General features: G+C 54.8%; 1 protein-coding gene across 3 annotated transcripts; it reads left to right on the forward strand.

Annotated features, from left to right (window-relative positions):
- Nucleotides 1-828: 828 nt before the first annotated feature.
- Nucleotides 829-14,237, forward strand: CIDEA (cell death inducing DFFA like effector a). Of its 3 annotated transcripts, none has more exons than XM_082416456.1 (5): nt 829-926; nt 7,876-8,020; nt 8,717-8,863; nt 11,625-11,806; nt 13,857-14,237. In XM_082416456.1, the coding sequence occupies exons 1-5, from the start codon at nt 889-891 to the stop codon at nt 14,002-14,004; spliced, it is 660 nt and encodes a 219-aa protein (XP_082272582.1). In that variant the 5' UTR covers nt 829-888; the 3' UTR covers nt 14,005-14,237. The 3 variants fall into 3 exon arrangements, with proteins under 3 accessions (XP_082272582.1, XP_082272584.1, XP_082272583.1); XM_082416458.1 differs by lacking the exon at nt 829-926 and adding an exon at nt 955-1,271; XM_082416457.1 differs by lacking the exon at nt 829-926 and adding an exon at nt 1,294-1,547.
- Nucleotides 14,238-16,746: the final 2,509 nt, after the last annotated feature.

The following is a 16,746-nucleotide window of genomic DNA, read 5'->3' on the forward strand; positions in this document are numbered from 1 at the left end:
CACACTCATCTCGTGACACCAGTGACCCTCAGGGCAAGACATGTGTTTGTCTCTGTGACTAAAGGGAGGCGGAGCGCGGGCAGAAGGGCCTGCTGTGCTGGTCAAGTGAGTCCCGGGACCGAGGCAGAGGTCAGGTCACAGCTCTTTGGAAACCGGCTCCTCGCAGTAGCACGGGCAGCAGGCTGACAAGGCGAGGGCCAGTCACCCTGCGTACAGGGCGGCGCTGGACACGTTCATCCCGGTTTACCCCTTTTAAAGCGCCGGGGTTGGGAGACCACCCCACTCCTTAACCCGTTCAAGAGAGTCGCTCCAAGTTCGCAATTAAGAGCTATGGAACCCCTGACAGCCCCGCCCCTTCTGGGGTCTGAACAGGCGCTATTGCATCTTCCCATCCCGAGGGCTATGCAAGCAGGAGCTAGGTTACCCTCTCGCCCTGGCTCGGTGTTTCTCTCGCCTTCCTTACTCTGATAAAGTCCCGCCCCTGTAGCTAAAGGGTTGTTAAGTCCCCGGGGTCCTTCACCCCCTCTACCCCCTGTCCCGGCCGCGAGACAGCCTGGCGGGTCGGCCCTGAGGGCTGGTCCTCGCCCCAAAGGCAGCGGCTGGCGCGGCCCTAGGGGGCCTGCGCGCATTCCGCCCCACGGTCCCCCGAATCCTGGGGCCACACCCGCCTTTCCACAGCCGAGGCCACGCTGCCAGCGTGGTGGTGTCCCAACCTCCGACAGGCCGACCGGCGACCCCCTATGGCCCGCGGAGCGGCTGGGCTCTGGGTCGTGGCGACTGTCGTCCTCCGCGGCCTCCGCAGCCCGAGGGGCGTGGACGCGGGCGGGGCCGGTAGCGGCGCTTTAAGAGGCTGCGCCCGGGGAGGCCGGCCCCGCAGCGACCCGAGCGATGGAGATGGCCCGGGACTGCGCCGGAGCCCTCCTCAGGCTAGTGCCCCGCGGGCCTGCGCCCCCGCCGCCCTCGGGGCCCTCGTTTCCCCGCCCCCTCTCGGCCCCCTCCGCCCCCGGCTCCCCTTGTCCCCACGAGCCCCGCATCCCCCTGCCCCCTTCGTCCCCCTGCGCCCCGGTCCTCCTGCGCCCCCTGCGCCTCTCACCCCCCGGCGCCCCTTGTCCTCGTGCGCCCCGCTCTCCCTGCGCTCCCCCACCCCCGCGGCCCCTGCGCCCAGGCGCCCAGCCGGAGCCCTCGCGCGATCCCTTCCCCGCCTCCGGCCGGCCGCCAGCGCCAGGTGTGGCTCCCGAGGTGCGCGGGCGTCCGCGGAACAGGTGACCGTGGTGAGTGCGGAGCGGCTGCATTTCTAGCCGCGACCGCCGCGGGTGCAGACGGGGCCCGTCCCAGGAGGCCTGGGCGCCCGCGCGGCCAGGCTTCTCGGGGTCCCGGACCGCGGCGGGAGCTGGGGCGAGACGAGGGGCGTTGGTGGAGACGCTGGGCGGCCTCGAGGCGGCCAGCTGACCCCTCAGGGCCGCGCGGGCTCCGGCTCCGAGCGTGGTGGGCTAACCGGGGCGTGCCCGGGCCTGGACGCTCCCTGACTGTGCTGGCTGAGCCCCCAGGTTTGTAAGGAGGAGTTTGGGGGGAAGTGGTGACGCTTTGGGGGGCGGAGAGGGGCAGAGGGGCCCGCGGACCCCCGCCGCCTCCTCTCCCGGTCCACGCGCCTGTGACCCAGGCCCTGCATCACTTTTTTTCCATTCTTGGGTTCATCTTCACACCCAGGAAACCCAAACCAATCCTTGTCTGTAAAATCCTAAAGATATTGGGTGGCAGTAACTTTACAGACTTGTGGGAGGGATCCTGCTTCTCTGAAGATCTCCTTGAGTTCTTTATAATGCAGGTTTTCCAAGGTGACTGGGGTGGAGGGATGGGGTGGGTGAGAGAGAGGGGAGTGTGATCTGTAAGCTTCCGAACCTGGGTCCTTAAAGGGGGATCTGTGCCAGGCCCAAGGTTAGAGGGGGCCGCCAAGATGGAAGGGGGCGCTGTCTGCCGCTCGGGCTTTCTCTTTAAAAACAGGACCCCAGGAAGGTGAGAAACAGACGTTTTCATGCATCTTCACTGATGTGGTTTAGGCCTAAGGAGAAGGCCCTTGGTTTCTTCCTCTACCTCCAGCTTCACTCGCCCCCCAGTCCCACTCCCAAGGGTAGCAACTGCTGACAGTTTGTAGTGCATCCTCCAAACTTTTCTCCCATGGACCTCTCCGAGGTCCTCCCGGCACTGAGCTGGTGGGCCAAGTTGTAAGGACTGTGAGAGGGCCCTAAGCCCTGGCTTGTGTGGCCTGGAGCGGGAGGAGACGAGGCCTGCAGAATTAAGGCTGCCCCTGCCTTTGTACCTGACCCTACAGCACAATCCCAAACCCAAAACATCTCTGTGTGAGGTGGAAGAGACTTGCTTCTGAAATGTTGGCAGATGAGCACATGGGGAAGGACTGATCTGCTTAGACAGCCCTGAGTGCAGGGCTCTGGGAGCTAGGGACCACCTCTGGGGACTCACTGTCATTGGGTTCCTGCTTCAGAACTGAGCGGCTCTAATTCGTGGGACCCCACCTGCTTCTGCACCATCTGTAACACTTGCTGAAAAGAAAACTTTTGTCTTCTGCCTTCTTTAAAGCCGAGTCCAGGCTGCAGACCCAGCAGCTGCAGCCCAAGGTCTCCTGGCTCAGCTCTGGACACCCAGGGTGTCCACAGGGTGTGTGTTGCCACAGACGAAGCCTGCTCTGACTTTGTGTTCTGGCTTTGATAACATTCACACTGACCCTGAGGTTGTTACAGAGCTGATCTCCTTTACACTTTGTGCAAAGTAGCTGCTTTTGTAGCTATTTAGTACCTCTTTCCTTGAACAAGGAACTCTAGGTTTTGAATAGCTGCCCTTTCAGTACAAATATGACCAGTCTTGTTAGTGATGCAAGCAAGGAATTGACTTTTCTACAAGTCAATCTCCCACGTTACTGATGCTTACTCCTTCGTGGTCTAAACTCTTATTTTAATAATATTCAAAGTGTTCAAAGACTTCACGGTCATGTATTGGATATGATTTCTAACCAAGCATTTTGCTGGGTGGGTCAAGGCACAGCCGGGAGCTGCCACAGTCCCGCCATGGGGCTCCCAGTGGGGCCCACATGTCCCATGTGTTGCTTGTCATGAGCCGGGCCCGCTGGGGAGCAGGAAGCCTCGCAGGGGCCAACACTCCTCTGCTTCCTGCCGCAATGAGACCCCACCACCCCCGAGACTGTCCCTCAGCCACTGTCCCTGCAGCTCTCGGAGGCCCCGCCAAACCTGATGGATGCTTTCCAAGGCCTGCCCCTTCTCTGCATTCCCATGGCTGGGGTCACACTTCCCTTCCCTGCACTGTCCTTGTCACCCAGCTTTGGGCACAGAGCTCTGTCTGAGCTTTATCTCTTCACGTGGGCCCTACTTGTCCACCTGACGGCCTGTTCCCGGGCCTGCTTTTCTCCCCCAGTGCTTTCAGAACAAACATCAGTCCAGAGGGTGGCCTAGAAAGATGCCTTCTTGTGACCTGTGGGCCAGCTTTGTTCCACTGCAGTGGGGTTCACGTCCACTGTCAGTCTGTGCCTATTGCTTTATTTCCCACTCTACGAGTTGAGGTCTCCTTACTCCCTCCTGGAAAAATACAGAGACTTCCCTGTTCCTTCACTTCTGGGAGATACACACCCTCACAATTTTCCAGAATGTTCTATGAAGTCTGACTTTTCTTATCGTCTTGATTTCCCCAAACAATCTATTTCCTTGAAGAGCCTGTTTCCTTGTTTTTTTTTTTTCCATGTACTGAGCCATTTCCCTTCCTGTTTTGTGTGATTGCCTGCACGTTCCCAGGGATTAGAGGGCGGCCAACATGAGGGGTTGCCAAAAGCTGGATTCTAAGTCTTCTTAGTGCTCCTGTGACAACTTTGATGTAGTACAGCATTCAGGGGGAATAGCAACACATGTTCAGCCTTGGGCTAGTGGCCAGTGACATAAATGATCCCATTAAGAGGACCAGAATTGAGCTGGATTAATATGTTGCTTTGTTCGTGTACCTGGTTGTCCCTGCTGTTCCTTTCGCTGGAGCAGGGTAAGCAGGCATAGTATTTGTTAAGCAGGTTTAGTGTACCTAAGATATCATTTAACCCCTTTTTACATCATCTATAATATAGTCTTGATTATATATAATTCAGCACATCAAATCACTCATCCTGTTCCTTGGAAAGAATGGCTCACGCCTGCAGGGCCTTCTTATGTGGCTCCTAAGCCTTTTCTCCAACAGTGACCCAGTTCTCTGTTGGGAAACATATGGCGTAAGAACAGCAATAACTGGATGTCCTTCTTTATTGAGGTCGGCTATCTCAGGGCATCGAGGAGGGAAGGCCCCCCGGAGTGACTGCCAGCACTTAATCTGGTCAGAAGTTAAAAGACAATGAGGGCTTTGTGGTGGGCAGAGCTAGGTCAGTGGATCACCTGGGGGCTCACAAAGGTGGCGATGAGGAGATACAGACCACGACTAACTGGGTCAGAGCTGTTCAGCCCAGGGCGTGCCATTGACCGCCCCCCCCAGGGCCCGGGTCCAGGTTCCAAGACTTGAACTTTGTCCTTCCACCCTCCCACTTCTCTGGTTGGCCCTAGCCTGTCTTTTACTCAGGGACAAAGGAATGACTCCCTGCTCTGGGGGGAGGGAGGCTCTTGTTGGCAGGCCCTGGGCTCCCCACACCAGAGGAGGGTTTCACCAGTGGGCAACCTCCCCCCCCCCACCCCGACTCTGACGATCCCTCCCTCCATGCCCAGAGCCTCCCTGGTACTCAGCTGCGATGCTCGCCTTTGGCCTGGTCAGGCAGTGTGCTGGTACACTTCTTTCCTCCTCACTGCGAGCTCAAGTTTCTGATGATGCTACGATCAGGTTAAGAACAGAGCCAGGTCCCAGCTGTGAAGCATTGTGTGGATAATCCTCCCTGCCTTGTCCACCGGGCTGCCGGGGAGGGCTCTGAGCGTCAGCCCAGCAGAACGTGGGGCCCTGGTTGTCGTGTTGTGTAATGAGGAGCCTGTGTAACTCCCTGGAACCGGGGCAGAGGTCTGGAGGCCGTGTGTCAGGCCCTCTGCTGGGTTGGTTCAGCCCCAGCCTCCCTCGCTGGGCCGCTCTAATTCTTGGGGGGGAGCCGTGTGGGGACCACTGGCCAGGCATAGTCCCCTTGCAGCTGCCACGCTGGCCACAGGCTGGGTGGTGACACTGGAGAGGAGCTGGGGGTGTCCTCCCAGCCCGCAGCTCTTCTTCACTGGCTCTGGCCAATGTTTACTGCTTGGGACTTGAAGTTCAGAGAGATTCCTTATTAACTGGGTGACCTTGAGAAATCACTCTGAGCCTCAGTTTTCTCACCTGAGAAATGGGGTAATACTTTCCTTGTAAGGTTGTGATGAAATTAGTTAATATATTTAAAAAGCCAGCACAGGGCTTCCCTGGTGGCGCAGTGGTTAAGAATCCACCTGTCAATACAGGGGACACGGGTTTGAGCCCTGGTCCGGGAAGATCCCACATGCCGTGGAGCAACTAAGCCCATGCACCACAACTACTGAGCCTGCGCTCTAGAGCCCGAGAGCCACAACTATTGAGCCCGTGCACCACAACTACTGAAGCCCACACACCTAGAGACCATGCTCCATAACAAGAGAAGCCACCGCAATGAGAAGCCTGCGCACTGCAATGAAGAGGAGCCCCCGCTCGCCGCAACTAGAGAAAGCCCGTGTGCAGCAACGAAGACGCAATGCAGCCAAAAATAAAAATAAATAAATTTATAAAAAGCCAGCACGTTGCTGGCTGTGGCAGGTGCTCGGATGCCTGCAGTCACGAGGCACAAGCCTGATGCCGGCTAAATATGCTTCACACCAAATTCTTGCTGACAATCTAGGTAAAGAGGTTGTGACACCAATTCTAGCATGTAAGGATGGGGGAGGGGCTTCCCACACAGCACCAAGCATTTCTCAGTCGCTGGCAGGGTGTCCAGGGAAGGCAGATTCTTTACCACTGGACCACCAGGGAAGTCCCTGAACTCAGTTCTGACACCATCTACCCAGAGACGGTGTCAGATTCCGCAGGGTGAGGGCTCAGCCCCACAAGACTGCCCCCCACCCACCCCCCGCACTTCAGATGCCAGTCGCAAGTCCAGGTTGTCACCTTTGTCCATAAGGAAAGTCCAGTCTAGTTGGAGAGATAAACCATAGATAAATGACTGTGTGTGAGATATATATATATATAGATAGATGCATATGTATATAGATGCAGGTGTGTGTATATATAGTATATATATATATATATATATATATATGCAGGTGGCCGACACTGGCAAACAGGGCAGGTGTTCCTAGAATTTTAACCTTCGTAGTTACTCTAGACAAACTGCTATAAGTGTCAGAAAGCAGTCATGTCCTCACTTTGTATCTTCTAGGTTGTCCCCCAAAATAAAGCCCTTTGTTTCATTCTCCTGATTGTCACTGAACAAGGATTTGTCCAAATAGTCACCACCTATTTGAGCGCTGTTCGGGGTTGGGGGACAGTGCCATGACAGGTGCTAGTCCCTCGGGGTCTGAGGAGATTGAGTGTCCAACATTTATCACAGTGGCCAGCAGAAAGCAGGACCTGGGACATTGCTGATTTCTGTTTATATTGTGAATAATTTCTCTACAGATACATTCCTGATATAAAAACATCCACTGTCCAGGGTGGAGCTCCTCCCTCAGTGCCAGACTGGTCGCCACAGAGACTGAAAACCCCCTTCCAGCCCCACCAGCAAGGCGCATCTGGTCCCCTCCAGATTTATTTAGACAACTTCTTGCTTGTGGGTTTAAGAGAACCCATGGTGTCAAAGGTGGTTCTGCATTTCTTTGATTGTTGTCAAATCTTCACCTCTTCACTGATATGCAGGCTTTTCTTACTCCTTCTTAGCCTGTGGCATCTAGATCACCTTTCTGAGGCAGAGACCAGGTGCCTGGTCTGAATCCCAGCTCTGACCTGTGGGGCCGCTCTCTGGTCTGAGTTTCTTCACCTGTAAATTGAGAAAACTAGGTTTTTTGAGGATTGAGTGAATACATATAAAGCAAAATATGTGTATGTTAAAAAAAACTACTAAAGTTACTACTTATCAGCTGTTTTAAATTTACCCTTCACTTCATTACTTTTTAGTATTTGCTAGGTAACAAAACTTTAATAATCAAGGGTTGGGGATTTTTTTCCTCAGAAAATTGTCTTCATTTGGTCTTGCTACGTTGTTTTCTTTTCCTATGTTAGTTCTTTTTTTGTGGCGAATTGTTAAATTAATTCTTTGATAAATGTGGAACTCACTCCAAAGTGCCACATGACATACAATCTGAAGTGGTTGCTTTTCCAGCCGCAGTGATTACAGGGTTCTGCTGTTCCTCATTTATCCTAATTTCAAAAAATTGGTTTATTGCTATAGTGAACACTATCTGGCTTTTAAATTTCTGGCTTTGTCTTATTGTGCAAATATGTAACTATTTGTGTGTGTGCCTAATTCTTTAACTCTGTTCAGTTACTACATGGCCTGGAGAAATCATTTTCTTAGATTTTTCAGCTCTAAAACCCATGTTTGCAGAATATAATTGTTATTTCTCTTTTGATGACCTTACCTTTCCTTCTCAAACAGTTACTGCAAGGGCTTTGAATGTTCTGGTAAAAATGGGTGTAACGATGGTTGTATTTTTTAATTGTATGTATTTGTTTGTTCCTTGGATGTCAGGTACACAATTTTTAATCATCCCCAACCATTGGCTTCCTTTCTTTTAGGTGCAAATACTAAGCTTGTCTTATTTCTGTGTACTTCAAACCTCTCTTTAAAGACTCTTCTTTAAAGTAACATCAATTTGTTTTTACTCTTCCCTCCATTTCTAGGCCCCTGACGTTTATGGGGTCGCAGACGAAGAAGGTGCTGCTCACACCCCTCATGCATCCCGCTCGCCCCTTCCGGGTCTCCAGCCACGACAGGAGCAGCCGCCGAGGGGTGACCGCCAGCAGCCTGCAGGAGCTCCTCACCAAGGTACCCCCACCAGCCCACATGGGTCCCGGGAACAAGCCAGTGCAAGACACAGGGTCTGTGTCCTGGCCTCAGAGGGTCTGGGGGAGCCTTCTGACATTAAAAGGAATATTGCTGTGTCCCTGTCCCATAAAAGACTTAGGTACAGAGACGAAAACCTTCAAAGTAGCCATCAATTGATAATGTGGCTTTGGTTCTTTGACAGGGGGAATATAGGAGGCAGCAACTGTAGAAATCTGGTTTTGGTTATAAAGGCCAGGGACGAATTGTCCTTAATGTAAAACAGCGTCCTCGATCGCCAGATAAGGAAGAATCATAGACTCTCATCGGAGACGAGAAATGAGAATCCAACACACCGTCTCTGAAGCGACAGAGATGTGGGCTCTTTAAGTATCACAGATACAGGGTCGTTCTTTTTATTTGTCCAAATAAGCAGGACATTTTAGAAACTGAATATTATTCAGTGTAATCCCTTATCTCACATCGTTGAAACCTCTGAAGAAGTTAGGTCCGTTTGATTTTTTAACTTCTCTTTTCCAAGCAAAGGCTGAGTCATAGACACCAGGTAAGGTACATCTTTACCATTTAAAACCCTCAAAATCGGCCAACACTTCTGGAACCATGACTTAGTTGATGCCATGGATGTGTCCAAACAGAGTCTCTCACTTCACCCCGTGACGCTGGTGTGTTCTGACCTAGGCCCTGGATGCCCTGGTTATCGCCAGCGGACTGGTCACGTTGGTGTTGGAGGAGGACGGCACTGTGGTGGACACGGAGGAGTTCTTCCAGACCCTGGAGGACAACACACACCTCATGGTCCTGGAGAAGGGACAGAAGTGGACACCGGTAAGCGTGTTGTCTGGGCAGCTTCTGGGAAGGCTTCTCACCTATGGAAGTGTGGTCCCCACTTTGGGGTTGACCGGCCCACTTTCCAAATACTTCCTTTGTGTTCACCTGATAACTGGATCTCCCACCCTCCAGGGATGCTTTCAACTATTTCTAGGAAACTTGGCATCTTTATGAACCTGGACTATGTGATTTAGAGCCAGTAATTCTGAGGGTCAGGCTTTGGCCAGTGAGGGGCTACAGATCCGGTTAGAGTGTGTGGATATGACCTGTGACCACTCACTGTCTGTGACCTCAGGAGGTGGCGAGCTGACACAACTGGTAAAATTAGGGAGGGGTGTGTAGGTGTAAACACAGTGATTTAGGCAAGCAAAGAGGTAGAATAAAGGGTTTTATTTCTGAGAAAACTATAGGTTATATATCTTGGAAAACATTCCCACCATAAAACACCTAAAAATGTAAAGCAAAATATTCAAACATCTTTTTGTATGCCTAACTGACCTTCAAGAAAGGGAAATCCTCAGAATCCAACATTTTATGGAAACCAGGATCCAGAGAGGGAAGCAGGCAGGGAAGCTGGCATCTCCCCTGTGGGCAGCCAGTGACCCCAGCTCTGCTGGATGCTGGGCGGACAGCTGCCCAGAGCTCTCTCCTGAGCACCTGGCCTCAAGCTGCCCCCCTGAGGCTTTAGGGACTGCTGAGTCCCAAACCACGCAAGCTGGAGTGTAGTTTACAGAGACCCGGGGAGGAAGCATCAGTGGACGGAGTTTATTCACTGATGCTTGTGACCCAGCTGGTCCCTCTCTCCAGCCCCCATGACCCACGTCCTCATCCCCAGAACCGAGGAACGTGTCACTTTACGTGGCAAAGGGGACTTGGCATGGGGTGATGATCCTGGATTGCCTGGTGTGGCGGTGTCATCACAGGGTCCTTGTAAGGGGGACACAGGAGGGTCAGCGAGGGCGGAAGCAGAGAGAGGAGTTACGGGAAGACGGGCCACGGGCCGAGGGACAGAGGCGCCTCTGGACCCGGGACGGCAGCCTCAGCAGGACAGCCTGCGGCTCACTCAGGACCTCCAACCCCCAGAACTGTCAGAGCATCAGTCTGTGTTGCTTTCAGCCACTCAGCTTGTGGCCGTTGGTCCCAGCAGCCCCAGGAAACTAATTCAGAAGGGAAGGGTCTTTTATGTTTGTTTTGCTAGTGAAATCCTCTTTTACTTAGTGGGGGAGTCAGTCGCCATGTGACAGGTTGAAGCCCCCGCGTGGTGGGCACTGAGCTGGGGGTCAGGGTGGTGACAGGAGGCTGTGGACGAGAGTGGCACCGATATGGTGGTTCTCGGGGTGAGAGGAGGCTTCTCTGTCTGGTAACAGCCTGGTTGACGTGAGTCTCACGCGGGGTCTTAGGCGTCTGGACCTCCTTCCTTCAGGGATCATAAGTCCTGCCTCACTTGTAGGGGTTTCTCAGTGAGGCTACTTGACTTGACTTGGCCAGAACTTCCAAGAAGTAGCCGCCAGGGGTCTCCCTTCCTCAATCCAAAGCCTTGGAGCCTGTCCCGTGGGGAGCAGGTCCTCAGAGCATCTTCAGGGGCCTCCTGGGTCCAGATGATGGAAACCACACCCCCATTAGGTCCCGAGTTTGGGGAGGCATCTCGATTTTGACTGAAGACCAAGGATGTTGGGAGAGTGAGATTAAAACTTTCACGTGTCAGAGAGGAGCTGTGTCAGGGGCTCAGGTGGAACTCACCCCTTGATTCTGTAATCTTAATTTTTACTAACGTTTCCTAAACGACAGACACACCCTCTCCGAGGCAGCAGGACCTCGGTGCGTTAGTTGATGGGCTGCAACCATCATGTGTCCAAGTGGGCGGGGGGTGGGGCGGGAAGAGAAGAGGGGCTCCAGCAAGAAGGGTTTGGGTGCTTTTAGAGGAATTTATGGTTTAAATTCAAATTTAGTAGATTTTTGTCAGAGTATTTAACACTCACAGCCTCAACTACTCCCAACACCTAAGGTTCATGAAAGTTGTACCTCTATTTGAATCCTGGACACTGCAGGACCATGTTGCAGCAAACCCACCAGGACGTGTGCCTGGGACGTATACCTGGGATGTGTACCTGGGACAGCTTCGTTCTCTCTTGTTTCTTCTCAAAGCTTCTGTGGGAAGACTGTTTATAAACCTGGGATTTATAGAGGTCTCCGACCTTCTCTCCCAACCACAAGGGTCTCAGGTAGACCAAGAGTAGGTCCCACTAGTGTCCCCAAGAGGCCAACCTTCTTCCAGGGCAGGAACTAGAAATCAGGGGAGCCCATGATTTATCACACGCCACCAGCCCTGGCTTAGCTGTGGATTCTGGCACTTTCCGTGGTGCCTCTCGTACGGTGGGAATAGCGTGCCCGCTGGCCGTCAGGCGGGCTGTGGCACAGTCGTCAGCAGGCGGCCGCGTGGCCCTAGGTGACCAGGGTGAGTGCGTTTCCACCTCAAGTCACCGGCACAACTGTCCACTGACCCCTGGACGCTGAAGCCGAATCACACTCATCTCCGGTCACTGAACAGAGCAGCTTGGAGGAGGGCACTTTCTTATGGGTTTGGACCCCATGGCAACATAAGCACACTGATCTGCTGAAAACATTCCTTGAATAGTTAGCGGCTTAGTCACAGATTTTAAGCTGACAGGACAGCTGAAACCAGCCTAAAACCAGAGGCACAGGATTTGTTGGTCACAGCGAGGCCAGTGCTGCAGGCTTTCTTCCTCCACGGCTCTAGGGTGGTACCTACATCCCAGCCCGCCAGCCGCCAAAGAGACAGGGGATCGCGAGAGTCACCTTCGACTTGTACAAGCTGAACCCCAAGGATGTCATCGGCTGCCTCAACGTGAAAGCCACTATGTACGAGATGTACTCGGTGTCCTACGACATCCGGTGCCCGGGCCTCAAGGCCCTGCTGAGGTAACACACTTGGGGACCAGAGAGTCTGGACATGGCGGGCAGCCCGTCCCCAGCCCCTCGAGCCCCGGCCTGACTCTCACTCATGTTGTCATAAAAGCTCTTACGCCACAGACTTACTCAGAAAACAAAAACTTGAGCCAAAATACATAGTTTTCTCCAAAGACCAATAAATACGAAATGGAAAGAAAACCTAAATAATAAATAGAAAGAAGAACCAAATTCCTTTTAAAACCTAGAGCTGTGCATTTAAAAACCTTATTTCTCAGCAATGACAGCTAAAACCAGAGCCAAGGAGATTCTGACCTGGTTTGTGCAGATTAGCCCCCAAACCTGGATGAGGACTTGCACATGTAGTTCTGTGTTACGGAACTTGAAGCTGGTGGGCAGGAGGCGCTGGCCTTGCCCCTCTCCACGCACTGCCAGGGCACCCCTACCCCACAGGCTGGGCCTGGAGAAGACGGGTCCCGATCTGTACCCCAAAACAGTTTGAACAAATTCTCTATGTGCACCAGGCACACTCCGGACACCCGGCCTGTGAGCCCTGCACCAGGGGTTCCCGCCCAGCCTTGCTTCTGAGCAGCCAGCTGTGTGACCTTTAACAGGTTACTCAACTTCTCTGAGCCTCAGTTTCATCATCTTTAAAATGAGGAGTTTGCTTCCAACTTCTCTGATCGCATAGGCCCTAAATACACCTGCTTCCAGCCCTCAGTTAATCTGTCACTGAGCCTCTAAAGAAGGGATTCGGGTTGGGGGGATGCAGGGAGAGGGTGACAGGAGAAGGAGGTCTTTGAAGTTCGCCTAAGAGGTGCCACGTGACACCTGATGTCCCCTGCACAGCTCCCCGGCAGGGCCTGCCTGTTTCTCTGGGGTGCTGGTCCCCTCCTTCTGCTGTCCCAGGACGGCTTCCCTGAGGGAAGCACGGGGCAGGGTAGTGCGGGCAGGGAACGAGGCTTTCCTCATTCTGGAAATGAGGCTGGTCCTTCTGACGGGGCTGCACGCCCGGTACATGGTCGTGCGGGCAGACGGTGGCTTCCTTTGGCCTCCTTTCCCACCCAGAGTCACCGAGGCCCGGTCCCAGACAACAGATACTGTCCTGCTGCTGGAATCTGGACCGCCCCCCCATTCCCCAGTGACCTTCCTCTTTTTGCTGAGACGGGAGAGAACAGTTTGATTGCTTGATTTTTCAAGTGAGTCGGGAGAGTTACAACAACTTAGATAAGTGTAAAGAAAGTGAACGCACCTCAGCAAAATCTTTCCCGAGAGACGACCCAGCCTTCTTGTCACTGATTCTCACCGTCTGGTGGATGTGAGGGTGGTGCGAGCAGCTGCAGGAGGCCCCCAGATATGAGGCTTTGCCGGCCAGGCCCCACGGGGACGCCAGGAGTGGAAGTCCCCACCAGTGCGGCCGAGCCCCGGTTCCTTGTGAAGGGACGGACCTTAAAATGCGTGGAATTCCTCAGCTTTGGACTTGGTAGAGAATAAGAATTTGAGTTAGAGCTATTTTTTAGTCTGAAACAACACGAATGCCAGGTCAGCCTTGGGCTCAGATGCCCAGGGTAGAGTCGCGGTGTCCCGTCCGCCCTAAGCGAACTGGGTCACAGGGTCGCAACGGCAGGTGTGTTGAGTCCCCTCCAGCCTGGGGTTCCTTTCACCCCGACTCGACTGAGTTCAGCCACAAGCTCCACAGCCCTGGCAAGGCCGCCAGGGTTAGCAAGCGGCCAAAGGAGGACAGAGCCTGTGCTGCCTGGGCCGCCCGCTCAGCATGTTCCAGTGACTTGGTGACAGGCCACATTCGGGAGAGACCAGGGGACGAGTGGTCCCAGGCCAGTGGCAGGGGAGCTGCCGGAAACGCAGAGTCCCAGGTCCCATCCAGACCTCTGGAGCCGGTGCCTGCATCTCAGTGCTGGGAGGCTGTGCCCTGGGAGCTGGGACTGGAAAGTGCTGGGATGTGGGCTGTGTGGCCCTGAGCGCATGTGGGGGTGGGAGTAGGGAACCCCTGTCCTCTGCCCCACGGGCCCGGACCGCCGCCCAACCGCCCTGTCTCTTGCAGGAGCCTGCTGTGGTTCCTGTCTCACACCGCCCAAGTGACCGGCCAGTGTCTCGTCCACACGGGCACCTACATGCTCCGAGTGCTGGCTGACACGGAGGAGCGGGCGGTGCCCGGCCCGCGCCCTCGCCGGGGGATCACGAGTGGGTAGGGGCGCACGGTGTGGAGTCTCCGCTGGCCTCAACCCCGCAGGTCCCTCTCCAGGAACGCATTCCGAAGACACTGTGTTCCCACGTCGTGTGCCCTGCTCAGGAAAGAAAAGGGGCCTGAGGGCACTGCCAGGGGCCAGGCGGTGGAGGCCCCCCAGGTGGGGACGGGGTAGGGGGACGAGGGCAGCACGAGGCCTGCGGCTCCACAATAAACCAGTCAAGAGAGTCGCTGTGATACTGCACTTCTTCCTCCTGTCTTCTTCATGTCAGAAAAGCACACAAAACTCACAGAAGCAAAACTCAGCCAGAGATGCTCTGCTAACACGTGCAATCACTTTTAAGTCTGTCAGGAGACAGGAGGGTCAGATGTTACTGTGGGGTTTTTTAATGTCAGTCCTGAATGAGCCCAGTGACCTGAAAGCCTGTGGATCTGAATTTTTGGAGGTGATCAAGCTGCACTGGCAACCTTTCCTTAAAACAAAGCTGCTCCAAGCCGGGGCCTGATGCAGGGCGGGCGTGGCCAAGTCAGGCAGGACCCCAGGCCACGAGGGACGCAGGGCGAGCCCCGACCACACGGCTCGGAAAGGGGCAGCACGGCTCCCTGGGGGAAACGGGGGCTGCTGCTAGACTAGGAGACCCACAGGAGCCAGGTGCCATTCGGATCTGTGGTTTTCCTCCTAAGAAACGCTGCCACGGAGTCCTGTCCCCTTCCTGGCTGACAGCCCAGGACAAAGGGAGACACCACAGCTTGTCCCAGAAGCACAGAACCGCCCACAGTCAGACCCCTGGGCCCGGACTCGTGCTCCCCCGCCCCTGCCCCCATCACAGCCCGGATCCCCTCGGACCCCTGCTACGCCGACCTGACTCCCACCCATTCCCTGCTTCAAACGCCCAGCAGCAGGGCCGGGAGCCCAGGACCACAGGCAGAAGGGGCAGAAGTAAAGGAATTGCAGCCACATTCCTCAGAGCACAGCCTCTTTTTCAAACAGAGCAAAATAAAAAAGGCATCTCAGGGCCCCCCTTCCCCTCCTGCTCGGCTTCTGGGGGAAATGCAGCGGTTGGGGAGGTTGGCAGAGGTGGGTGGTGCTGCCACCGGCTCCGCGGGCTCTGCTGTGAGCGCTTCCCTTACAAGGAGCTCAGCTGGAAGCCCTTCCCGAGTGAGGGAGGAGGACGGAAATGGCTTTCCGGCACCTTCCGCTGGGCGGCTCCTGCCTCTCACTGACCGAGGGCTGCATCACTTCCCAGGGATTTGGCCTCCTGGAGAGGGGCGGCCCGGCTTCCAAAAAAGGAATTTTCACTCAGTGCCCTGATGCCTTGACTCAGCCCTCTCTCTGACTCAGCGCCCTTTCCTTACTGCGTCCAGGGGCTCCCTGGCCTGTTCTAAGGGGGATTAAGCAGGAGGAGAATGTGGAACGGACAGGGGTCTTGGAAGCGGGTTACATTCAAAAGAAGTATGGCTTAGAGTCTGGGAGTTTCTGAATGAGCTCCTCCACAACAACCTGCATCCACCCACAGGCCTCCTATCTCCTGCTCCCGCTCCTGTGTGATGAATAAATTGTGTGCAAAAAGAAAACTCTGGACGTTTCCTCTCTCCTTTCTGCCATCTTCCTCTCTGGGGATGCGGGTTCCTTTCTCCGATGATTGATGATCGTAGTTTCTACAAAGGAGCTGGATTTTGCTCTGGCAGTTTTCAGTCAGTCTGCGGCAGGGACCCCGGGGCCTCGTCACCAGCAGGAACCCAGTGCTTTCTCTGGGTGCGGCACTCTCCCTTCTGTGCAGTGAGGCCTGCAGCTGGCCAGAGCTTCCGACTCTCACGCCTGAGGGCTCCCCTCCCAGCCCACCACCCAGACTCCGGTGATGGCAGACAGAGCAGGACTGGCCTCAGGGCTCCAGAGATGGAGAGGAAGCCAGGCACCACGTCGCCCTGAGTTGTGACAGGTAAAGGCATCCTTTTTCCTGTGTCCTCAGGCCACATTTCCAGCATCCCCAGAACAGTCAAGGGCAGGGCCTGTGTCCCCAGCTGTCCAGCTGTCACCACCTGCTGTGGGATTCCTCGGGCCTGCTGAGGCCGGCCAGGCCTGTCCAGGAGGCAGATGGCCACATAAAAATAGTCGGGGGCCTCGAGGTGCCACTTCTCCAGCTGTTGTGTTGAGCGGAAGCCAGATTTGGGGGGGGCCTCAGTGAAGGCATCGGGGCAGCTGCATTGGAAGGCAGGGCCGGCGGGGGGGAAGTCTCACCCAACAGAAAAGTCTTGCGACCCCCCCAGCCCTCCCTGGAATGAGCATCCGACACAACGGTTCTTCTGTTCCTCAGTTTCTAGTCAATCCCATTGCAGCTGAAACAGGTCATATAGGCAGAGCTGCAGAGCCCCGGCCTGTCTCCTGCTCAGGAAGCCAGGGTCTAGGCGGTGGTTACGGGTTCAGTGAAGTCAGGTGAGGACGTCTGGTGGCTGCTGGTTGTACCTGAATCAACAGTCATACAGCTCACACCTGAGAACCGGGGGAGGGTCGGCCTCATGTTCAGTGTTCTTACCCCAATCAAATGAATTTCAAAAACAAAAGAAGCTGGGGTTGAAATGTGTGGCTCGACGGTTTACTTGGTTTCCTCACCTGTGAAGGTGCGGTGGGTACCTGCCTGGAGAGGACGGTGGGTGAACACATTGTGGAAGGACCAGGCCCCCTCCTGGCACTGGGACCCTCTGTTTCTCCCTGGAAAGGATGAGCGAGCCACGTGGCAGGTATCTG

This window comes from Balaenoptera physalus (assembly GCF_965194825.1).
Source record: "Balaenoptera physalus genome assembly, chromosome: 12".
In the NCBI taxonomy this organism is placed as follows: Eukaryota; Metazoa; Chordata; class Mammalia; order Artiodactyla; family Balaenopteridae; genus Balaenoptera; species Balaenoptera physalus.